Source organism: Haliotis rubra, unplaced genomic scaffold (assembly GCF_003918875.1).
Source record: "Haliotis rubra isolate DU_JTF1 unplaced genomic scaffold, ASM391887v1 Scf41, whole genome shotgun sequence".
NCBI lineage: Eukaryota > Metazoa > Mollusca > Gastropoda > Lepetellida > Haliotidae > Haliotis > Haliotis rubra.
The window spans coordinates 878,339-896,671 of record NW_025767091.1 but is presented as its reverse complement, the minus strand read 5'-3'; the positions used below and the strand labels follow the sequence as shown (position 1 = coordinate 896,671).

The 18,333-nt window shown below is 40.3% G+C and overlaps 1 protein-coding gene across 1 annotated transcript; it reads right to left on the bottom strand.

The window, feature by feature from the left end:
* Positions 1–12,711: 12,711 nt before the first annotated feature.
* LOC124287968 (carbonic anhydrase 7-like) lies at positions 12,712–17,946 on the bottom strand. The gene is made up of 6 exons (XM_046724472.1): positions 17,763–17,946; positions 16,130–16,275; positions 14,885–14,977; positions 14,600–14,666; positions 13,596–13,747; positions 12,712–12,822 (listed from the first exon to the last, which is right to left on the bottom strand). The coding sequence occupies exons 1-6, from the start codon at positions 17,944–17,946 to the stop codon at positions 12,712–12,714; spliced, it is 753 nt and encodes a 250-aa protein (XP_046580428.1).
* Between the last annotated feature and the right edge of the window lie 387 nt (positions 17,947–18,333).

The window sequence follows — 18,333 nt, the reverse complement described above, 5'->3', positions numbered from 1 at the left end:
TGTATACTTGCATCCATCGCGTGAGATAGGATAAGTATATAAATATACAATTTATATTAAAGTCTCACGACTTGCACTTATCCCAAAGTTGGACGACAGGCCGCAGATTACCCTTCTGTCTGGACAGTGCGAACAGCTGGTCTTGGAGCTGTGTGGACTGATGACAACCGTAGATAGTGATGTACAAGGGAGGCCTGTCACGCATGCACGCAACTCCTATGTTGTAGTGGGTTCTCCGGAACCCCTTGGCTTACTAAGCACAACGACTCCCAGGGAAATGGGTGCTCCCGAGCGATGTGATGTTCGGCCGCAACCTTGTACAAGACAAGGGACGCAACTCGGCAAATAGGCCTCGCCTCGCCACGATTTACAAGGTACCCCCGTAATTAAAATCTTGCGACTAGAATCGGGCCAGCCCCTGCTTCAAGAAGGCCCCCCAGACACCGACCGAGGCGGGTGAAAGAGAAACACAACTCGGCATATCCAAGGTTTAACGTTCAGTTCCGGGGAGCATCAAATTGACCCTCACTCCTTTGCCTAAGCTTAGTCAAAGGATGTGCCTGGCAACTTTGGAGGCAGAACGCAACGAAATCCACTGGAATTCGGGAGTGTCACACTTCACTGACGTAATTGCTCAATGGAGTAGAGGTCAGTAAGCGTGAATCGTCATACTGATTGTGCCTCAGGTCCGTAGGGCAACGCTAGGTGGCCGTATTCTGTTGCCTTGGTATGTAGGCCAAGTAAAGTAGTTCTTAAACCCATAAAATGAGAACAAAAAGGTTGAGATCCAGTTCAACATTTATTCAGTATATACAAGGAAGTAGTAACGCGAATGCGGAACTGTCCCTCATCTGCGTTGTTGGGCCGATGTAAGCTGCTGAGCCAGTACAAGAGGTTTGAACTGGTGTAGTCCCTGGACATCCGTGACAGACAGCTCTCGCAGGTAATGTGAAGAGAAGACTGTATCAGAACGCCAGAAGCAACCTTTCATGATAGCGGTCAAGGAGCAGTTGCTATGGAGGGCCATCGTCGAGGCTAGTGCACAAGTCTCATGAGGATTGGAAGCGGCTGGAGGAGGCAACCCAGCAAAGGTGTAGGCTCGCAGGATCACGGCACGCATCCAGAAGGCCAATGTGGTCTGAGAAACCTCAGTTCTTGAAGTGGTCGACAAGGGTATGAAGAGGCGCTTCCGTAGCCATCGACAATCTTTGGAGGCAGCAAGGTAAACGTGTAGAGCCCTAACAGGAGAGAGTGTCAAATCTTCATTATCATCAGGCCCAAGAATGGTTGACAACGGGGGGAATCGTAAACATCCGGTCCAGTTGCCCTAGCAGTTGTTTTTTTCGCAATGAAGTCCCAGCAGAGACACAGGAAAGCCTTGCCATGCTTCTTCCGCTCGAACCGCACCCGATTGACATCAAGCACATGCAGTTCAGATATACGAGCAGCGGTAGCCAAAGCTACCAAGAAGAATGTCTTGAATGTCACTTGTTCGAAGTCCTTGTCTTCTAAAGGTTCATAATCTGTAGAAATCATATGACGAAGGACGACAGACAGATCCCAAGCCGGAGGTCTGAAGTTCCTGGACTGGTCAGAGAGTCTATAGGAGCGTAGTAGACTCTGCAACTCGGGAACAGTGGAAATCTTCGTGCCCATGGTGGTAACCAAAACCGAGTTGATGGCGGTTAAGTAGGTAGCTAACGTAGTACCCTTGAGTTTCTTAGTAGTGCGGAGATGCTGGAGAAACGCAGCAACGACCTGAGCCGAGGTGGAAGTGGGAGATGCAATTCCCCTAACCTTGCAATAGTCTTCAAACTTCTTCCACTTGTTGTCGTACAAGGAACAAGTCGAAGTACGATCCGCTGAAGTGACTTCACATGCTTTCCTCCTTGTCTCTCATGCAAGTTTGACGTTTTATATTGATTAATTCAGCTGATTGAATAATTCACTTGGTCTTCGGCTTTAAGTGAAAATTGCACGGAGAGCAAAGCAGAAACTGACTTATTAAGTAGCAGTAGTGGAAAGCAATCAGATTACTTCATACCTGTTTTGTATGAAATGTTTTGGGCCTATTTGTTTTTGTCTGTTTTTCAACGGAAACTATCGGGTCTTTTGCTTATACATAATTGAGTGAGAAATACATGATTGGTCTCGTCGCTGCATGCCCTCGTCCGATAAGTTTTCAAAGATACTAGATGAGCACTGAAATGTGGCCTGGCTCTATTACTCAAGCAGAACATATGTTTCAAAATTCCATTTATTTGTATTGTGGTACTGTTTCATTCCTTTAACACTCCCGCATATTTTAGGGTTTTATAACTGATTCATATTTATGTGGGAAATATCGATACTATCGCTCTCTTCGATGCATATCCTCATGAGATATGTTTCAAATGGCATCTTTCAGAGCACTGAAATGTAACCCGGCAACAATATTCAGGCAGAATAGATATTCTCAATTCCCTTGAGTAAGGTACTTATCCAAATGGTATTAATGGAACTTGAGGTCACAGTAACCGTAGAAGAAGAGCCATCGTGACCCAGTTGACTCTGATCTTTCCCGCAGGTAACAGGGGAGTCGGAAGACAATGCTTTCAACAGGTTTGTGGATGGAGTGGCAAAACTGAAAGGCGGTAGGTACATGATACAAGATTTTTGTTTGATGAGGCGTTATTCAAATCAAGTGGTATATAAATGGTTTATGGTGAATGCATTCGATGGGTTGTAATATGCAAAAGTATGTTAATGAAACAATGGTACGACAAATTAACGGTATGTAAACATCAATGTAAACAATCGCTCTTTTTGTTCATTTCGAAGTTGCATGCTGTGTATTTGTTTGTATCTTTAGCGTGATATTCTAGATGTAATACATCAAAAGAATAAGGAGAAATACATCATGTATTGGCTGAAAATGAGAACTTTCTTAAAAGATCAATTATTATACAGGCTACATTATTGATTTGTATATAAGTTTTCAAATGGGTTTTATATTTTGGATTTACAAAGTCATAAGGAGGCCTCAAAAGTTTAACATCTAATAGAAATTATTTTTTAAACATATCATCTTTGTAAAAACACCAGGCTATACCGAGGCATAAATTAGAAATCTCGGGTAGTCATATGGTTCAAGCATTGGCTCGCGAGTCTGATTTCCCCGATTATCCTCAATAAGTAACAGTTTGAATCCCATTTCTGGTCTTAAAATGGGTAAAATCACTCACATACTATCCATGAATCGTGACATATTGTGAGATGAGAGATCACCTTGATTAACTTCCCTCAGTATTCTGATTTTTATGAAATGTACATGTAATTCATGCTTGATTTCATTTTGCTGACGAGTATGGCTTCCCTGATTGTAAGGCAACCCAGGTTATATGCCCAAATCATTCCCGACAAATGTTGGCGTAATAACCAGGGTAGACTGTATTGTAAAAAGGAAATGACGGATCACCTCGATTAATCTTCTTCAGTATTGAGATGTAGTTCTGTTTTCATGGTGTAGATGAAACCTGAGAAAGTGAGTCTGAACCCATGTGAACTGCTGCTTCTTGATGACGATTACTACACCTACAAGGGTTCTCTTACCACCCCGCCCTGTTCAGAGTCAGTCCGATGGGTCGTAATGGAAGATCCTATTCTCACCACAGCAGACAGAGTAAGATTTATCTAAATGTGTTTGCTGTTTAATGCCTGACACAGAGAAAGATTTATTTAAATGCGTTTGCTGTTTTACGCCCTACAAAACAGTATTCACACTATGAGTGAACGACCTGTAAGCAATTAAGGCCAAGGCAGGTATGGGCGACGATCCTCGCCTTCAGTGTGCGATGGTATGACCAATCATGTTGATTTGAAACGTGTTAAGCATTGGTGTCCTTGTATTACCAGCTTACAGCCTTCTTCCATAGTAATCATGATGTACTTAGAATACTTACAAGGCGATTAAATTCTATATGTCACTGAAATGAATAAATAAAATCAACTGTCAACTGTTCAGAATCTCCACTTTATGAACTGAACTTTGTTTACTCTATGTACAACATCTCTCGGTAACATTGCCAGATGTCGTGGTGTCAACCAACACCAATATGCGGACAATCAGCTGTTCACCCCTAACAAGTCTCAAGAACATACTTCTAAGATCACAGATTGCTGCACAGACATCAAACATTGGATGAAATCACACATGTTAAAACTCAGTCAGGACAAGACTTAATTTATAATTATTGGCCCGACTCGTCTTATTCAAAATGCCACTGACTTCGCTGAACTCCAAATCGACGATGCCACCATATCATTGCCTCCAAAAATACCACGATAGCCTCTGGATAAACAACTGACGATGAGTGAGTGAGTGAGTTTAGTTTTACACCGCACTCAGCAATATTCCAGCTATATGGCGGTGGTCTGTAAATAATCGAGTCTGAACCAGACAATCCAGTGATCAACAGCATGAGCATCGATCTGCGCAATTGGGAACCGATGACATGTGTCAATCAAGTCAGCGAGCCTGACCATCCGACCCCTTTTGTCGCCTCTTACGACAAGCATGGGCTACTGAAGATCAATATTCTAACCCGGACCTTCACGGGTACTGACGATGAAACATGATGTCACAAAGCACTGACCGACAACAAACTTTAATCTACGGAATATTGAAGAAACCCGACCCTACCTAACAAGATCATCAGCTGAAATTTACTGCTCTCTCCAATCATCTCACGCATTGACTACTGCAACAGTCCTGTAGAGTTCTTGTTCTTGCCTATAGATACTTTACCAACAGTGGCCCTTCATACTTGACAGAAATCATAGCAGCTTACTGCCCACAAAGGACTCTAGGGTCACAAGAAAAATGTTATTTTCAACCCTCAGAGTGAAAACTTCAACTTTTGGCAAAAGAACCTTCTCCTACAAAAGAGCATCAAAATGGAACAATCTCCCAGAATACAATGCCCCTGGTTATAATGCCACCCTGGATATAATGCCATGTTTTTGCCAGAACAGATTTCCTGCCTTTATAACACGGTGGTTATAATGCTGGATATAATGCCATTTGCCAATAGTTTGGGGAGTAAAAGTTTCTTGTCCTGCTTATAATGCCAATTACGCTGGCTGCATGTAGTATACATACCCTAATTGGTTAATTCACATGGCCCAGAGTAATTGACCAAACTCAATAATGCTTTAATCAGTCAACACATGTGACATTACACTTCCTGTCACCTACAATAAGACACCTGCAGCCCCTAGACGCAGGGATTATCCAGTCATTTAAGCTGGCTGGCTGGCTGAGTATGGTTTTATGCCGTTTTTAGCAATATTCAAGCAATATCACGGCGGGGGACACCAGAAATGGGCTTCACAAGTTGTACCCAAGTGGGGAATCGAACCCGGGCCTTCGGCGTTACGAGCGAACGCTTTAACCACTTGGCTACCCCACCGCCCCCAGTCATTTAAGACTCATTACAGGAGCCATGAGGTCGATCACCTTGTTGATTGTATAGACAATGCCGTACCACCAACCATCCTGTTGAGGTCTTACCTGGTTATAATGCCACCCTGGATATAATGCCATATTTTCTCCTGGACAAACGGTGATATTATATCTCAAATCTGCCTCCAGTCTCTCTTCCTTTAAATCTCAACTTAAGACACACTTGTTCAGACACTACTACCTTTAAAATTATATCCCGTTTCTTTTAGCGCAAAGAGCACATTTATGTTGTGAATTTATCATTATCAAATGTACCACTACTTTTAGTTCGTTATAACCGTAGTTCGTTATACGCATGTGACTAAAATACACAGCAAGTGGCCGGAACAAGAACATATGTCAGTTCCTTGTTTGTTGAAAAACTTCATTCCTTGATTCATAGGGCATTTGTAAATATGGTGAACACAGATATACCTACATATCTATCTTCAAATTTATACGTCAATTTTTAAAAAATGAACGCAAATATCATTTGAAATGTACCGAGAAAACAATATGTGATAAAGTGCCACTTGATAACATCATTGTTACATTTGTTGGTCAAACATTTCGACAAAATGTAGGCATCCCCTCCTTGTGGATCTGTTTCTTTATGCATATGAATCTGAATATAGAACAATCTTAATGGATAACAACTTCTTTTTATTCGTGAGTGCGACGTTTCGATACAGATTCTTGTACCGTTGTCAGGCATGGAGACGAGGCAATTCACACCATCAACTCCCTGTCTCGTCTTGAGAAGAAGCACCTCACGAATAAAAGGAAGTAGCTATCCATAAATTTTGTGTCCTAATTTGCTACAGATATGTTCATTGGTCATTTGGAATTGCCAAAAAGAGACTACGTATCATTGGCTGAAAGTTATTTTAAGTAATCCAAGTGTACATAGAAATTGTGTGTATAGAGAGAAATTTCACCTGAGGGAACATTCAGCCTGATTATAAGGTTGGTGGCGCCTCCAACCAATAATCGTCACTGGTGTGTGTACTCCAGACTCGACATTTCACAGACCGGTATGTAGTGAATTGCTGCGCAAAACCAACCAACATGCATTTATTGAAACGTGGTTAGCTGGTTTACGATAGACTGGAGTCAATTTCAATACGCAGAATACATTGAGTAGTTACATAGATTGTGTTATGTCTTGTTGACCAAGAGCAATCAGTGTGATAATTTGTTGTTTTATTTTTGTCACCAAGTGAGTACTGAAGATCATTTGCAATGGATTATAAATACAAAGGATGAGCTGCTACTCCCGAAGAGCCTGTAAAATATACCCTTCGGTAACGCTTTGATCATTTCATTACACTTTCGTCCGAACTCCAGATGATCAAATTGTCTTTCATGGATACTCAACCCCGTTGCGCTTGTTATTTTTTGTTGATGTCGTCACCTCCAAGAAGACCCGCCCCCCTCTGGATGAATGTAATGTGCGAAAAATCACATTAAGGTACTTTGATAAATATAATCACAAGTACTTAAATCGCTTGTGACATGTTGTGATTAATTATCGTAAAAAATGTATATCATCATTTTGACATTATAAAGAACATAGCTATTTTGAACTTTTTAATATGGATAGTACCATGAACCTTGAGTAATACAAACGTGTGTTTGTTTACATAACAGATCTTATATTTCCAATGTGAGTGTTCCGCTAAAGATCTTGCGGGATTTCGAGATTTTACTTGCGCTTTCCGACATTTTAGGTAATGCACTGTAGTAGCTACGAGTTCAAACAAAATATACACTGTACAAAAAAAAGGAACGCAACGCCCAACTGTGATATTTAAAACATGTTTTTTATACAACGTTTCTATGAAATCGATATTAATGTTATGGATAAGTTTACCTGTTGTCTCTACAATGATTTCTAACACCAAAAAAAACCAGTTGCGTATTTTTCGCCAAAATACAGTAACCGAAAAAATAATGTCATGATAGGTGTGGAGACAAATCTGAAAGCATGGTGCACGTGAAAGTGTGGTTGCTTGTGGTTGATTCCTGAATGTCCAAAAAAATTGTACAATTTCAAATCTTTGGCATCGTTACAGACGCTTTAATTCGACAAGAGACCGACCGAGAAGTGGCAGACCAAGGGTGACAACTCCTGCGCAGGGCCGCTTCATCAGGATATCCCATCTGCGGAATCGAACTGTCACTGCAGCGTACACAGCTCACAACATTCCTGGACTCCGTAGAGTGTCGGCAGAGACCGTCAGGAATCGTCTAAGACTCCATGGTATCAGACCGATGAGGCCCTTTACAGGGCCTATTCTACGGCACCACCATCGTCGTGCACGACTGCGATGGAGTCGAAACGTTCGAGCATTGACCTTCGTACACTGGAGGATGATTTGGTTCAGTGACGATTCACGTTTCAAGCTGATTCGTCATGATGGAAGGATACGTATTTATCGGAGGCGAAATGAACGTAACACAGTCGGCCCTGCGTTCTTGAGAGTGACAGATTCGGGGAAGGAGGTGTCATGATGTGGGGAGAAAAATCCGCTAATGGGAGGACTAATCTTGTGAACATACAGGGAAATTTAACTGTTCTTCGTTATCGTGACGAAATTCTTCAACGCCATCTTCCTTCACGTCTGACGTGAAATATTCAAACAGGACAATGCACGACCACACGTCGCTCGTGCTACAATGAATTTTCTTGCAAACCAACAACGTAAACGTGCTCTCATGACCCTCAAAATAACCCGATCTCATTTCTTTGAACACATATGGAACCAGCTCGATAGACGTGTACGAGTACGACGACGACCTCAACCTCAGACACTTCAACAGTTACGCCAAGCATTGGATGAAGAATGGAGAAGGATTCCACAGCATCGAATCAGGACACTGATACAGTCTATGTAGGAGATGCAGAGATGTGATTGCTGCTGGTGGGGGGCATACGAGATACTGACTTTGAGATGATGTTGTAGCGGACGCCAACGTTCAAGAAGCTTGAAATTACTCTGCATGGCTCAGGATACATGTGGTTATATTCTTGTGAAATCATATATTTGTGCATTCAGTATGTATGGAGTAAATCGATTTTGAATTAAACATAAACATACCTTGATTTTACCCTGTTGCGTTTCTTGTTTTGCCCAGTGTACTAATAAATATCTATTCAACTTTAATCTTAAAAAGTGTCCTTGCATTTCATTTCACTGGGGATATTTTAGTCTGGTGTTTCTTGGGATCCTTCATACTTTGTTCAGCGTAATTATTTTAATTTCACCAGGTTTGTGGCGGCATGGCTATATGGGCAAGTTTGGACAACCGGTAGACATCCCGTACACTATATCATGTTTGGACTTTCCATGAATTCTTCTGTTTGAGATCATTATGAACTTATTTTCAGTATCTGTATTGGAACTTGTACCAGCTGAAATATAATGTTATTGTTTGCCTGTTCCTTAAAAAATAATCCTATTTTGCAATTTTGTAACGGTATTTGGAAATGCTAGGTGAACAGCTGGTTATAATGACGTTAAAATGCTTTCAAAAAATCATCACCATCATCACTATAATTGTTTAAAACCTGTTAAAATATGTTTTAAACTTTCGATTGCTTCAGTAATGTTTGTTACAGTTGGAAGTGAACGGCAATAGAGTTGTCATAATTGTGTGAAGTAGTCCTCATATAAAATCCTTCCGGAGAGGCATACCATATGATTAAAACATATTTATTTCCACTGAAAGGAACCGGATTGGTAAACAAGCATATGCTTATATGAATACCGCTCCGGGATACAATGGAAGGAAGAGTAAACATGTCATGATGAATGTACAATGTGAATTATATATAAATTTTGCAAAAACGAGAAATAATACCAATCATTGTTAAACAGTATATGCCATATAAACAAATTATTTTGGATCAAGTCTGCCAGTTAAATTATAAACGAGTGCACTGAAATTAAAAATTCTTTGTTTGCTATTGATGAATATTTTTGGTTTCCAAACAAAACTAATTTTAGGTCAAACCTTTTAGTATAGTAATACATAATTTGACGTATATCGTTGTGAAGAGTTCGTGAAAAAAAAAATGAACATGAGCAAGATCATGTTGGATATATAAACATAGCATATGTTTGAGTTCGTCAAATCTGAAGAACACCTAAAGAATATTAAAGGGCAGGAACACCATAAGTATATGTGGCTTTGAGTACTACACCCATACAGGTGACTTCCTCATTACATGTGTCTCAAGTCACATGTAATTATCACTGGTTACAATCACTGGTCATTGTTTAAAGTCACTCAAGCACATTCTCCAACCACGCAGGATCATTTCAACAGGAGTCTTTCAAGTCGGAATACGATTATAAATGTTGTCATAAGACAAGTAGTAGCAAGCAATCACATGATCAAACATGGCAGCGTAATCACACAGCTCATTTCCATTTATGGCTTAACAAGCTCAATTCCGGTTATTTGGTAAATAACAAGTGGGAAAAGAAAATGAATAACACCAAAGATTCAGGGTGTCACATTTTATCATCAACACAGATTCCTGAGCTCGCATTAATTTCGTGACGCATTTTATCACGAAATTACAGTATTCAGCTATTTACAGTATTCAGCTATAAACAGAAGATTTATTTCATTAGTCTGACCGAAGTTTATCCTCCTTATGGGCATTAGACCTCACCAAAGAACGTATTAGCCTGACCATTAATGAGATGGCCAATATCTCCTTAGCGAGGTAATGTGACTGATCCTCCTTCTTCCATCTTCCCACGTTTCAGATGAATTATGTCACATTGTCGGGCCGATACTCATCTCACTGGAGGACTGGTGAAGAAGAATCTACTTTGCCACTGTGGCAGAGAGTTCAAGGTCATCAATGTACATGAGGTCAGTAAAAGCGGATGTGTACAGAGGATGATGATAACGCTAACATGCTAAGCTAATATAGTAATAAAGTTTTTCATCCAGATAGTGTATGCTGACATACATCTGACTTCTAACTGCTCTTCCAAGAAAATTAATCTGTTTGGTTTTTACTCTTTGAATTAAGAGTGAAACATCCAGTTGCACACAATATGAAACGGCATCTGGAATTAATGCACATAAAATGTGTATATCTATGGATGATCTCTCTCTCTTTCTCTCTCTCTCACACACACACACACACACACACACACGTGTTTATATATAGCCCTTCGTGTTTCTCGGTTTGTGGGTGTATTCTTTTGATGTCTAGGTTTTTTTATGCCGTCTATTGTTAGTGACGGCACATTTCAGTGTTGTATTTTGTCCTGCTGTTTTGGAGACTCTTTCATTGCGTTTTTCAATAACACGTGTAAAAGAAAGTAAAGTTTTTCAAACATCTCTTTATGCTGTTTCTCAAGCGTTAACACCAAAACAGCAATATTCCAGACATTAGAACGGCATTTTATAAACAACTGAATCCAGTTAATGTCATCAAGCAAGCAACCGGCATTTGTGACGTGCAACTAGGCATGTCACCGACCCTGGCCACCGATCCAGTTTTTCGCACAGTGTGTGACAGCATGAGAATTTACGCATGGATATTATATTGCATGCTTCCAGACATGATGTTGGTTCTTGTACATGTATAACAAACAGAATTAAAGAGACACTAAATCTCCTTATAAATGATAATCAAGCTGGGTTCATCTCTGGAAGGTGCATTTCTGAAAATATCAGACTTCCTTACGATATAATGTTTGAAACAAAAAAACAAAACAAAAAAGGTCTTTTCATCTTGATAGAGTTTGAAAAAGCCTTCGATACAGTCTCTAAGAAATTTATTATGATGGTCTTGGATAATTCGATTTTGGTTACAACATACAGAAATGGGTAAATATATTGATTTCCGATGCTTCATCATGTATCATACAGAATGGTAATTTGTCTTCGTTTTTCAATAATGAAAGGGGTTGTAGACAGGGTGATCCAATCTCTCCCTATCTATTTTTATTTGTAGCCGAAATACTAGGTATAATAATAAGAGAAAACAAGAAAATTAAGGGTATATTGTTAAACGAAATTGAACATATCATTGGCCAATATGCTGACTATACTGAACTATTCTTAGACGGTTCGGAAGCCTCTCTTAATGAAGCAATGAAAACACTTATCTCTTTCTACAATATGTCTGGTCTGAAGATAAACATTTTCAAACAAAAGCGGTTTGGATTGGTGCAATGGCTGGTTGCAAAATAACTTTATCCCATGATTTCAAGCTGGACTGGCATTGTCAAAATTTGGATGTTTTGGGAATAAAGCTTAATGCTCATTTAAAAAACTTGTGGGTGATCAATACAAAGAAGAGACTTGAATATATCAAAAAAAATCTTTTGAACTGGAAAAAACCCGAAACTTAACCCTGACTGGAAAAATAACCGTTATTTAAAGTTTAGCTTTATTAACTATAGTTCATGTTCTTACACATCTCTTCCCAATCCTCCGAAAGATGTCATAACAAAATTGAAAAATATTTTTTTTGAATTCATATGGAATGATAAGAAAGACAAGATAAAGCTAATTAAATAATTAATGCGAAAATATGAAGATGGTGGTCTGAGAATGGTTGACATCAAAACGTTTATTGATTCACTAAAAATTGCATGTTTAAAGAGATACGTGTCAAATTCTAAGTGCTATAAGTTAGCTGGTTTCCCTTTAAAAGACATTCTTCTATTAGGCTCAAATATTAGTAAACAATACAAAATCGAAAACCCGTTTTGGAAAGACGCACTCGATGCATGGGGTAGATATATTAAGGGCTATGAATGGAACAAGGATATAAATGAAATTCTTATGAAACCCATTTGGTTGAATCACCTGTGTAACCACCCTAATTTGATTATATTGGACTGGTTCCAAAAGGAATAGTACACATTAAGGATATTTGTAATGACCATGATTTCCTTACATTTTCAGAACTTAAATCAAAATTTGATATTAGGGGTACGATACTTGGCCTAAATCGTGTTCTTCTCAGTATTCCCCAAAAATGGAAACGACAAAACATCCAAATAAATCAAAATTGTTCCCCTTGGAATGATTTGAACAACCCCAGTAAAGGCTCAAGTATAAAAAAAAGTATAACAAGGAGACACGTGTTTATTGTTCATGACATTTTTTTCAAATCGGAACAAGCACATGGTTGTGTATAATTCAGTGCTCGGTATGTTTTGAGGTCGCACACGCAGTCGCCGTATTCATCAGCATACCACGTAAATAGGGCGGCCGTTCACAGGTTGAGCTGGTCTGACGTTTGTATCAACGGAGAGGGGCTCGCCGCCACTGACTGGAACGTTCTTCAGCACGTTGAGCTGTAAGAAGGCAACAGGTTAGAGTTAGTGTCAACTAGAATGATACGCTTCTTAAAATCATGGCAGAGCGTGACACATAGATATAACGGTCCCCGCATCAAGGGACTGTTAGTTGATGGGGTCATCTTGAAATGGAGTTGCGCCCCTTAACAATGACAGCATCCAATAGCAATTAGTTTTTCGTCATTATCAACGTGGTCCATAACGTAAGGCGTCCTAGTCATCTTGGCTGATGAAACGGTTCAAATAAGTTCAAGCGGCCTGCCTTATTCCCTCAATATATATTTTGAACTGTGAGTGAAAGATTTTGAAGAAAACCAGACACTACTATTTTACTTAGCCATCGATATTGTCAGTACGAAAATACCTTCAGTGGAGTTTAAACGATGTTTTCAAAGTTTCTAATTATATTGATTAATTTGGAAAATGACACGCCACAGACCCACTTGCTTCCAATCAACATTTGGATTCTTACTCTGTGCCACTATGGATGAGAGAGTCACTTTTCAGTTTTACGCCGCGTTTAACAATATTCCAGCAATATCACGGCGGTTCACCATGGAGATTCGGTGCAATACTTGATCCCAAGGACCATATTTCGGTCCTAAAGGCGAGTTAATGGTTGTCAGGTTTGGTTGACTGCATCTCCTGCACACTGAAGGCGAGTATCGTCGTCAACATCTAACTGGTTCAGACTGGATTATTTGCAGGTCGCTGTCACATAGTGTGAATAATACTTAGACGTTAAACAACATATGTAAAAACATTCTTACCCTGTCTGCTGTGGTGAGAACAGGCAAATCCATAACAACCCATCGGACTGACTCCGAACAGGGCGGGGTGGTAAGCGACCCCTTGTACGTGTAGTAATCGTTATTCATAAGCAGCAGTTCACGTGGGTCCAGACTCACTTTCTCGGTTCCATCTACACCATGACAACAGAAATACACCTCAATACAGACAAAGATATGTTTCTCGGTTCCATCTACACCTTGACAACAGAAATACACCTCAGTACAGACAAAGATAAGTTTCTCGGTTCCATCTACACCATGGCATACACCTCAGCAACAGAAGTACACCTCAATACAGACAAAGATAAGTTTCTCTGTTCCATGAACACCATGGCAACAGAAAGACATCTCAATACAGACGAAGATAAATCGATGCGATCATTCGTGTCTCTTTCACAACATATTACCATGATCTATGAATAGTTAGTAAGTGTGGTTTTAAGCCATGCTTAACACCATAAATGTCAAAATTTACTCATGTTGGGATCGAACCCGGATCACTGACGACACGAACTGTGCTTTAACTCGTAGGCTACTCGACCACCTTGATTTGGGATGATGGAAAGAGGGATGTCTTTAACAATTTCTGTTTTTCATATAGATGTGAATTTGTCATTGTTCAATCCAAAATGTATATTTTAAGAAATCCATTTCAAGCTTACTAATCAGATAACTTTTTATTATTTTATTACTGCTCTACATGTAACCTAAATGGAATAATACATCATATTTCTTTTAAAAACACACACACACACACACATACATACACACGCACATATGTTCACAACCTGGATATCTGCGTCTCAGTGCAGTACAGGGCAGTGACTATAATTGTAAGCATGGGTACATTGATGGTCGTAAATCTGTCCAAACAGAGGGTTACCAAACGTCCCGCTGAAAACAATTACCGTAACCCGTATAAAATATGTGCCTTGAAAAATGCCGCATTAAATCTCAACTTTAAACGTTTGCCATATACCTACCGCCTTTCAGTTTGGCCACTCCATCCACAAACCTGTTGAAAGCATTGTCTTCCGACTCCCCTGTTACCTGCGGGAAGGATCAGAGTCAGACTGGGTCACGATGACCTCGGGGTATAACGAACTAAATGTAGTGGTCCCTTTGGGCTCGCTATAACCGTTGTTTATCGTATGTAATGATCTGATCAGCTGTCAAATGAAAAGACTGTGAAGTCTGAACGTCAGCTTCTTTTTTATCGGGCTTAGTCATTTTTGGGAAAGTTAGTCCGGGTTCTGAAAACTTCTTACCTCCAGAAACACCCCAACGACAGCCAAGCCGTCTTCCTTGCCAACGGCTGCCCCAACACTCCGATACCGTTTTTTGTAGTGAACCAGATGTAACTACAACAACGAGGACGGACGTCAGTACCATAAATCATATGAAGTAAATGTACATACACCCGAAATGACATCTGACATGACGTGAATTCGCGGTATCAGAGCCCAACAATATGTTACTGGTGACCGTTGCCGGAAGTGTGAGAGAGGAAGAACAGTTGTAGTGTATGTAATGAGGAGGTATATAGAGAATCTCACCCGAGTGTCTTTTGATATGAAATATATTACCACGAGTTGATAAAGTTACAAATATCCGAGGTTTGCTAAGGATAATTTTTCTTTTATCAACGAGTGTTGATGTACTTGATATCAGAAGACACGAGGGTGAGATTCTATTTATCATCAAAAATCACTCATCCTTAGTTTTCAATGAAAAATGTACATCTCTGAACACTGTACTACTATTAGACTTGGAGTGTAGCGATGTCATAGCATTGTGACGTCATCAGGTTTTGACGTCATAGCATTGTGAGTCATGTAATTGATGATGTCTTTTTGATGATGTCACACAAGCAATATCTCCTTTGGAAGACAGTTTTGGGTCATTTTTTATCTCAAGTTGGTGGAGATTATGTGTAAAAATGTAAGTCCCCAACAACATTTGCTTGTCATAAGAGATGGTGAAATCAACCTGATGGTTAGGCTTGGTGAATGCATGTCATCGTATCTGAAGTTCCATGATGTCAGTGACTGGATGGCCTGGTCCAGATTCGATTGTTAACTTATCGACATAAAGTGGGACTAAAACATCTCCAATATCCTTCACTAAAACGGGAAAATGCATTTCCCTAGGTTATGTCAGGTTAGATACAACGTGATTTTTTATGATAGTTCGTTGTTTTGTAACTGTATATTATATTTTTTCTAAAATATATAGTTGACATAATTATTACAAAATGTACAAAATGAAACACATAACAGGCAAATCAAGCCTTAGACAAACTGAAGGTTATTGAAAATGTACCATCTCCGCGCTACCATTGACTGGTGGAATGACTGGTGGAATCAGTAGTGTTTAACAAGCAAAAGGCCAATGAAGCATGATTTTGTTTCAAGGTAATAGCCAGATAGCCAGACCGAGGGAAATGACATCTTGTCACTCTATACATCTGAAAAGTTGCCCTTCGAACAATAAACCAGCCTGGTTGCCCTTACCTCCCCGTCGAAGTGCTTGCCGTTGACGAGATGTTCCGAGGGAGAATGGAAGTGGATGGAGTGCAGAACGTACTGGGCGTCTATGAAGGGCATGTTCTTCGTCACGAGGCGATTATTTTTGAAGAAGGCGAGACTCGCACCATGGCCTGCAGTCAAATGCGTGTTAGGGTAAGTCGTAGGGTTTTGAGAAGGACATACTCGATTATCCAGAGTGTCATCAGGGGCGTAGCTACGATTATAAGGAAAAAGCCCGGGCTTACACATGATTGTTGCTCAAAAGGTTGGGCAAGCACTCAATACTATCAAAAGATAAATTTTTGCAACCTATCGGGCTTACGCGAAACAATTGGCTTGCTACGCGCCTGGTTATATCTCCATCTGGATAAACACCCTGGTCAAATTCGCCACGATATTGCTGTTCTGGACCATTCCTATCTGACTTCATCTGAATAGAGTAATTTGTTTATAGTTTGAGTAGAACTACAATACGCTAGATAATGGAGACCATCTACCAGTGTTATGTATACTGACGGCCAAAAGAAACTTTACCACTTTAAAAATGAAACTACAGAAAGACAAGTTTAAACGAAATCAGCTGAAAACACACCGTCCAAACACAACTATACTCTATACAGAAAGTGATACAGCTCGGGCAGCCAAAACTGCACGTGCAATCAGGGTATAAAGATTATACAAACGGCATGTGAGACACTCACACTTTCGAGAATAACAGTACTGGAATGCCAGAATGGGTTTGGTAATGGGGGAATTTGTGGGCAGGTACAGTTGTTAACGGCATTTTGACAGCTTGGTGTTACATGGATGACATTCTTCGTCCAATGGTCCTACCAAATCTACAAAAGCCACGTGGTGTCCTTTATCAGCACAACAACGCCAGTCCCCAAACAGCCCGAGCGTTTGAAACGTGCTTGCAGCCAACAACGTCAACGTGACCTGCAGCCTCCACAAACATGTCCCCTTTTGAACACCTCTGGGATGTCATGACCCTTCAGCCAACCGACAGGAACTGATTCAGGCCTTCCAAGAAGAATGGTGATGGGTCTCACGTGACGCCATCACATGACTGATTGTTTTCTGTGCGCTGGAGAGCCCTGTAGGAGTGAGCTGTCATACAATCTATTAGGGGCGGCGGGGTAGCCTAGCGGTTCAAGCCTTCGCTCGTCACGCTGAAGACCCGGGTTCGATTCCCCACATGGGTACAATCTGTGAAGCCAATTCTGGTGTCTCCCGCCGTGATATTGCTGGAATATTGCGAAAAGCGGCGTAAAAACTATACTCACGCATTCACCATAATCTATTAGTGTGACATGCCATTGAACCTTAGCGACTTTAGATAAGTGTGCCCATTGTCCTTTAACTTGAAAGCTTGTTTTTGCCACCCAACCACGAGCAACTGTCGTTTATAGCATTTATTTCAGGAGAAATATATATGTTCAGCTTCATGTCCGAATGAATCAGCTCTTAGAGGTAGAGATTCATCGCGATGGACTACAGATACGATAACTTGGCAAATGAGGCCTTATAACATAAAGTGATATCAACATATTGTGACGTCACAAGAGGACTGTAAGAAATAATAATTGCTAGAATGTAAACAAACTGAAATTCTCACCATTTATTTCCAGATTGCCTGATATTTCTTTTCGATGCTTGGGTATGTACTTGATGGGGTCTAGCTTGGCACAAATTGCGTCCTTACTATTGATGTTGATGGGAGACTGGTTAGACCCGTCACAGCAGTGGGTGTCCTTGTCCAGCTCATGCCAGTGAGAAGGATCTGAAAATGTACAGAACATGTGTCAGACGCGAAAGAATGAAAATAGCTTGCAGAAACGGAATAAGTTTCAGTTTATGAAAAGTACTGTTAAACTAAAAAGGACATTCAAAATAGCAGAACCATAATTATCAGTCTCGATTATCCGCCGAAACAGATTCAAATATTGATAAAATTTGTAGGAATGGACCTCTTGACAGTGATAACACCAGGTTTTCGCGAAAAGTGTAAGCTTGACACTGCCCTTCTGGTCACACACACCAAACACACAGTGCATATGGAAACAAGTGTTTGTTTCCTCGCACCGCACAACAATACCCCTTCCATGCGATGACGACGACGGATAAACAAACCAGACAGTTTAGTGATCGTTGTACCAGAAACTCCAGTGACACAAAACGCCTGATGA

Excerpts from the sequence above, each read along its gene's own strand:
- LOC124287968 (XM_046724472.1), bottom strand. The coding sequence starts at position 17,946 with ATGTTCTGTACATTTTCAGATCCTTCTCACTGGCATGAGCTGGACAAG. Across the intron at positions 13,748-14,599 it reads AGTGGCCAAACTGAAAGGCG|ATGGAACCGAGAAAGTGAGT; the intron begins GTAGGTATATGG and ends GTCATGGTGTAG. Across the intron at positions 12,823-13,595 it reads TTCTCACCACAGCAGACAGG|CTCAACGTGCTGAAGAACGT; the intron begins GTAAGAATGTTT and ends GCCTTCTTACAG.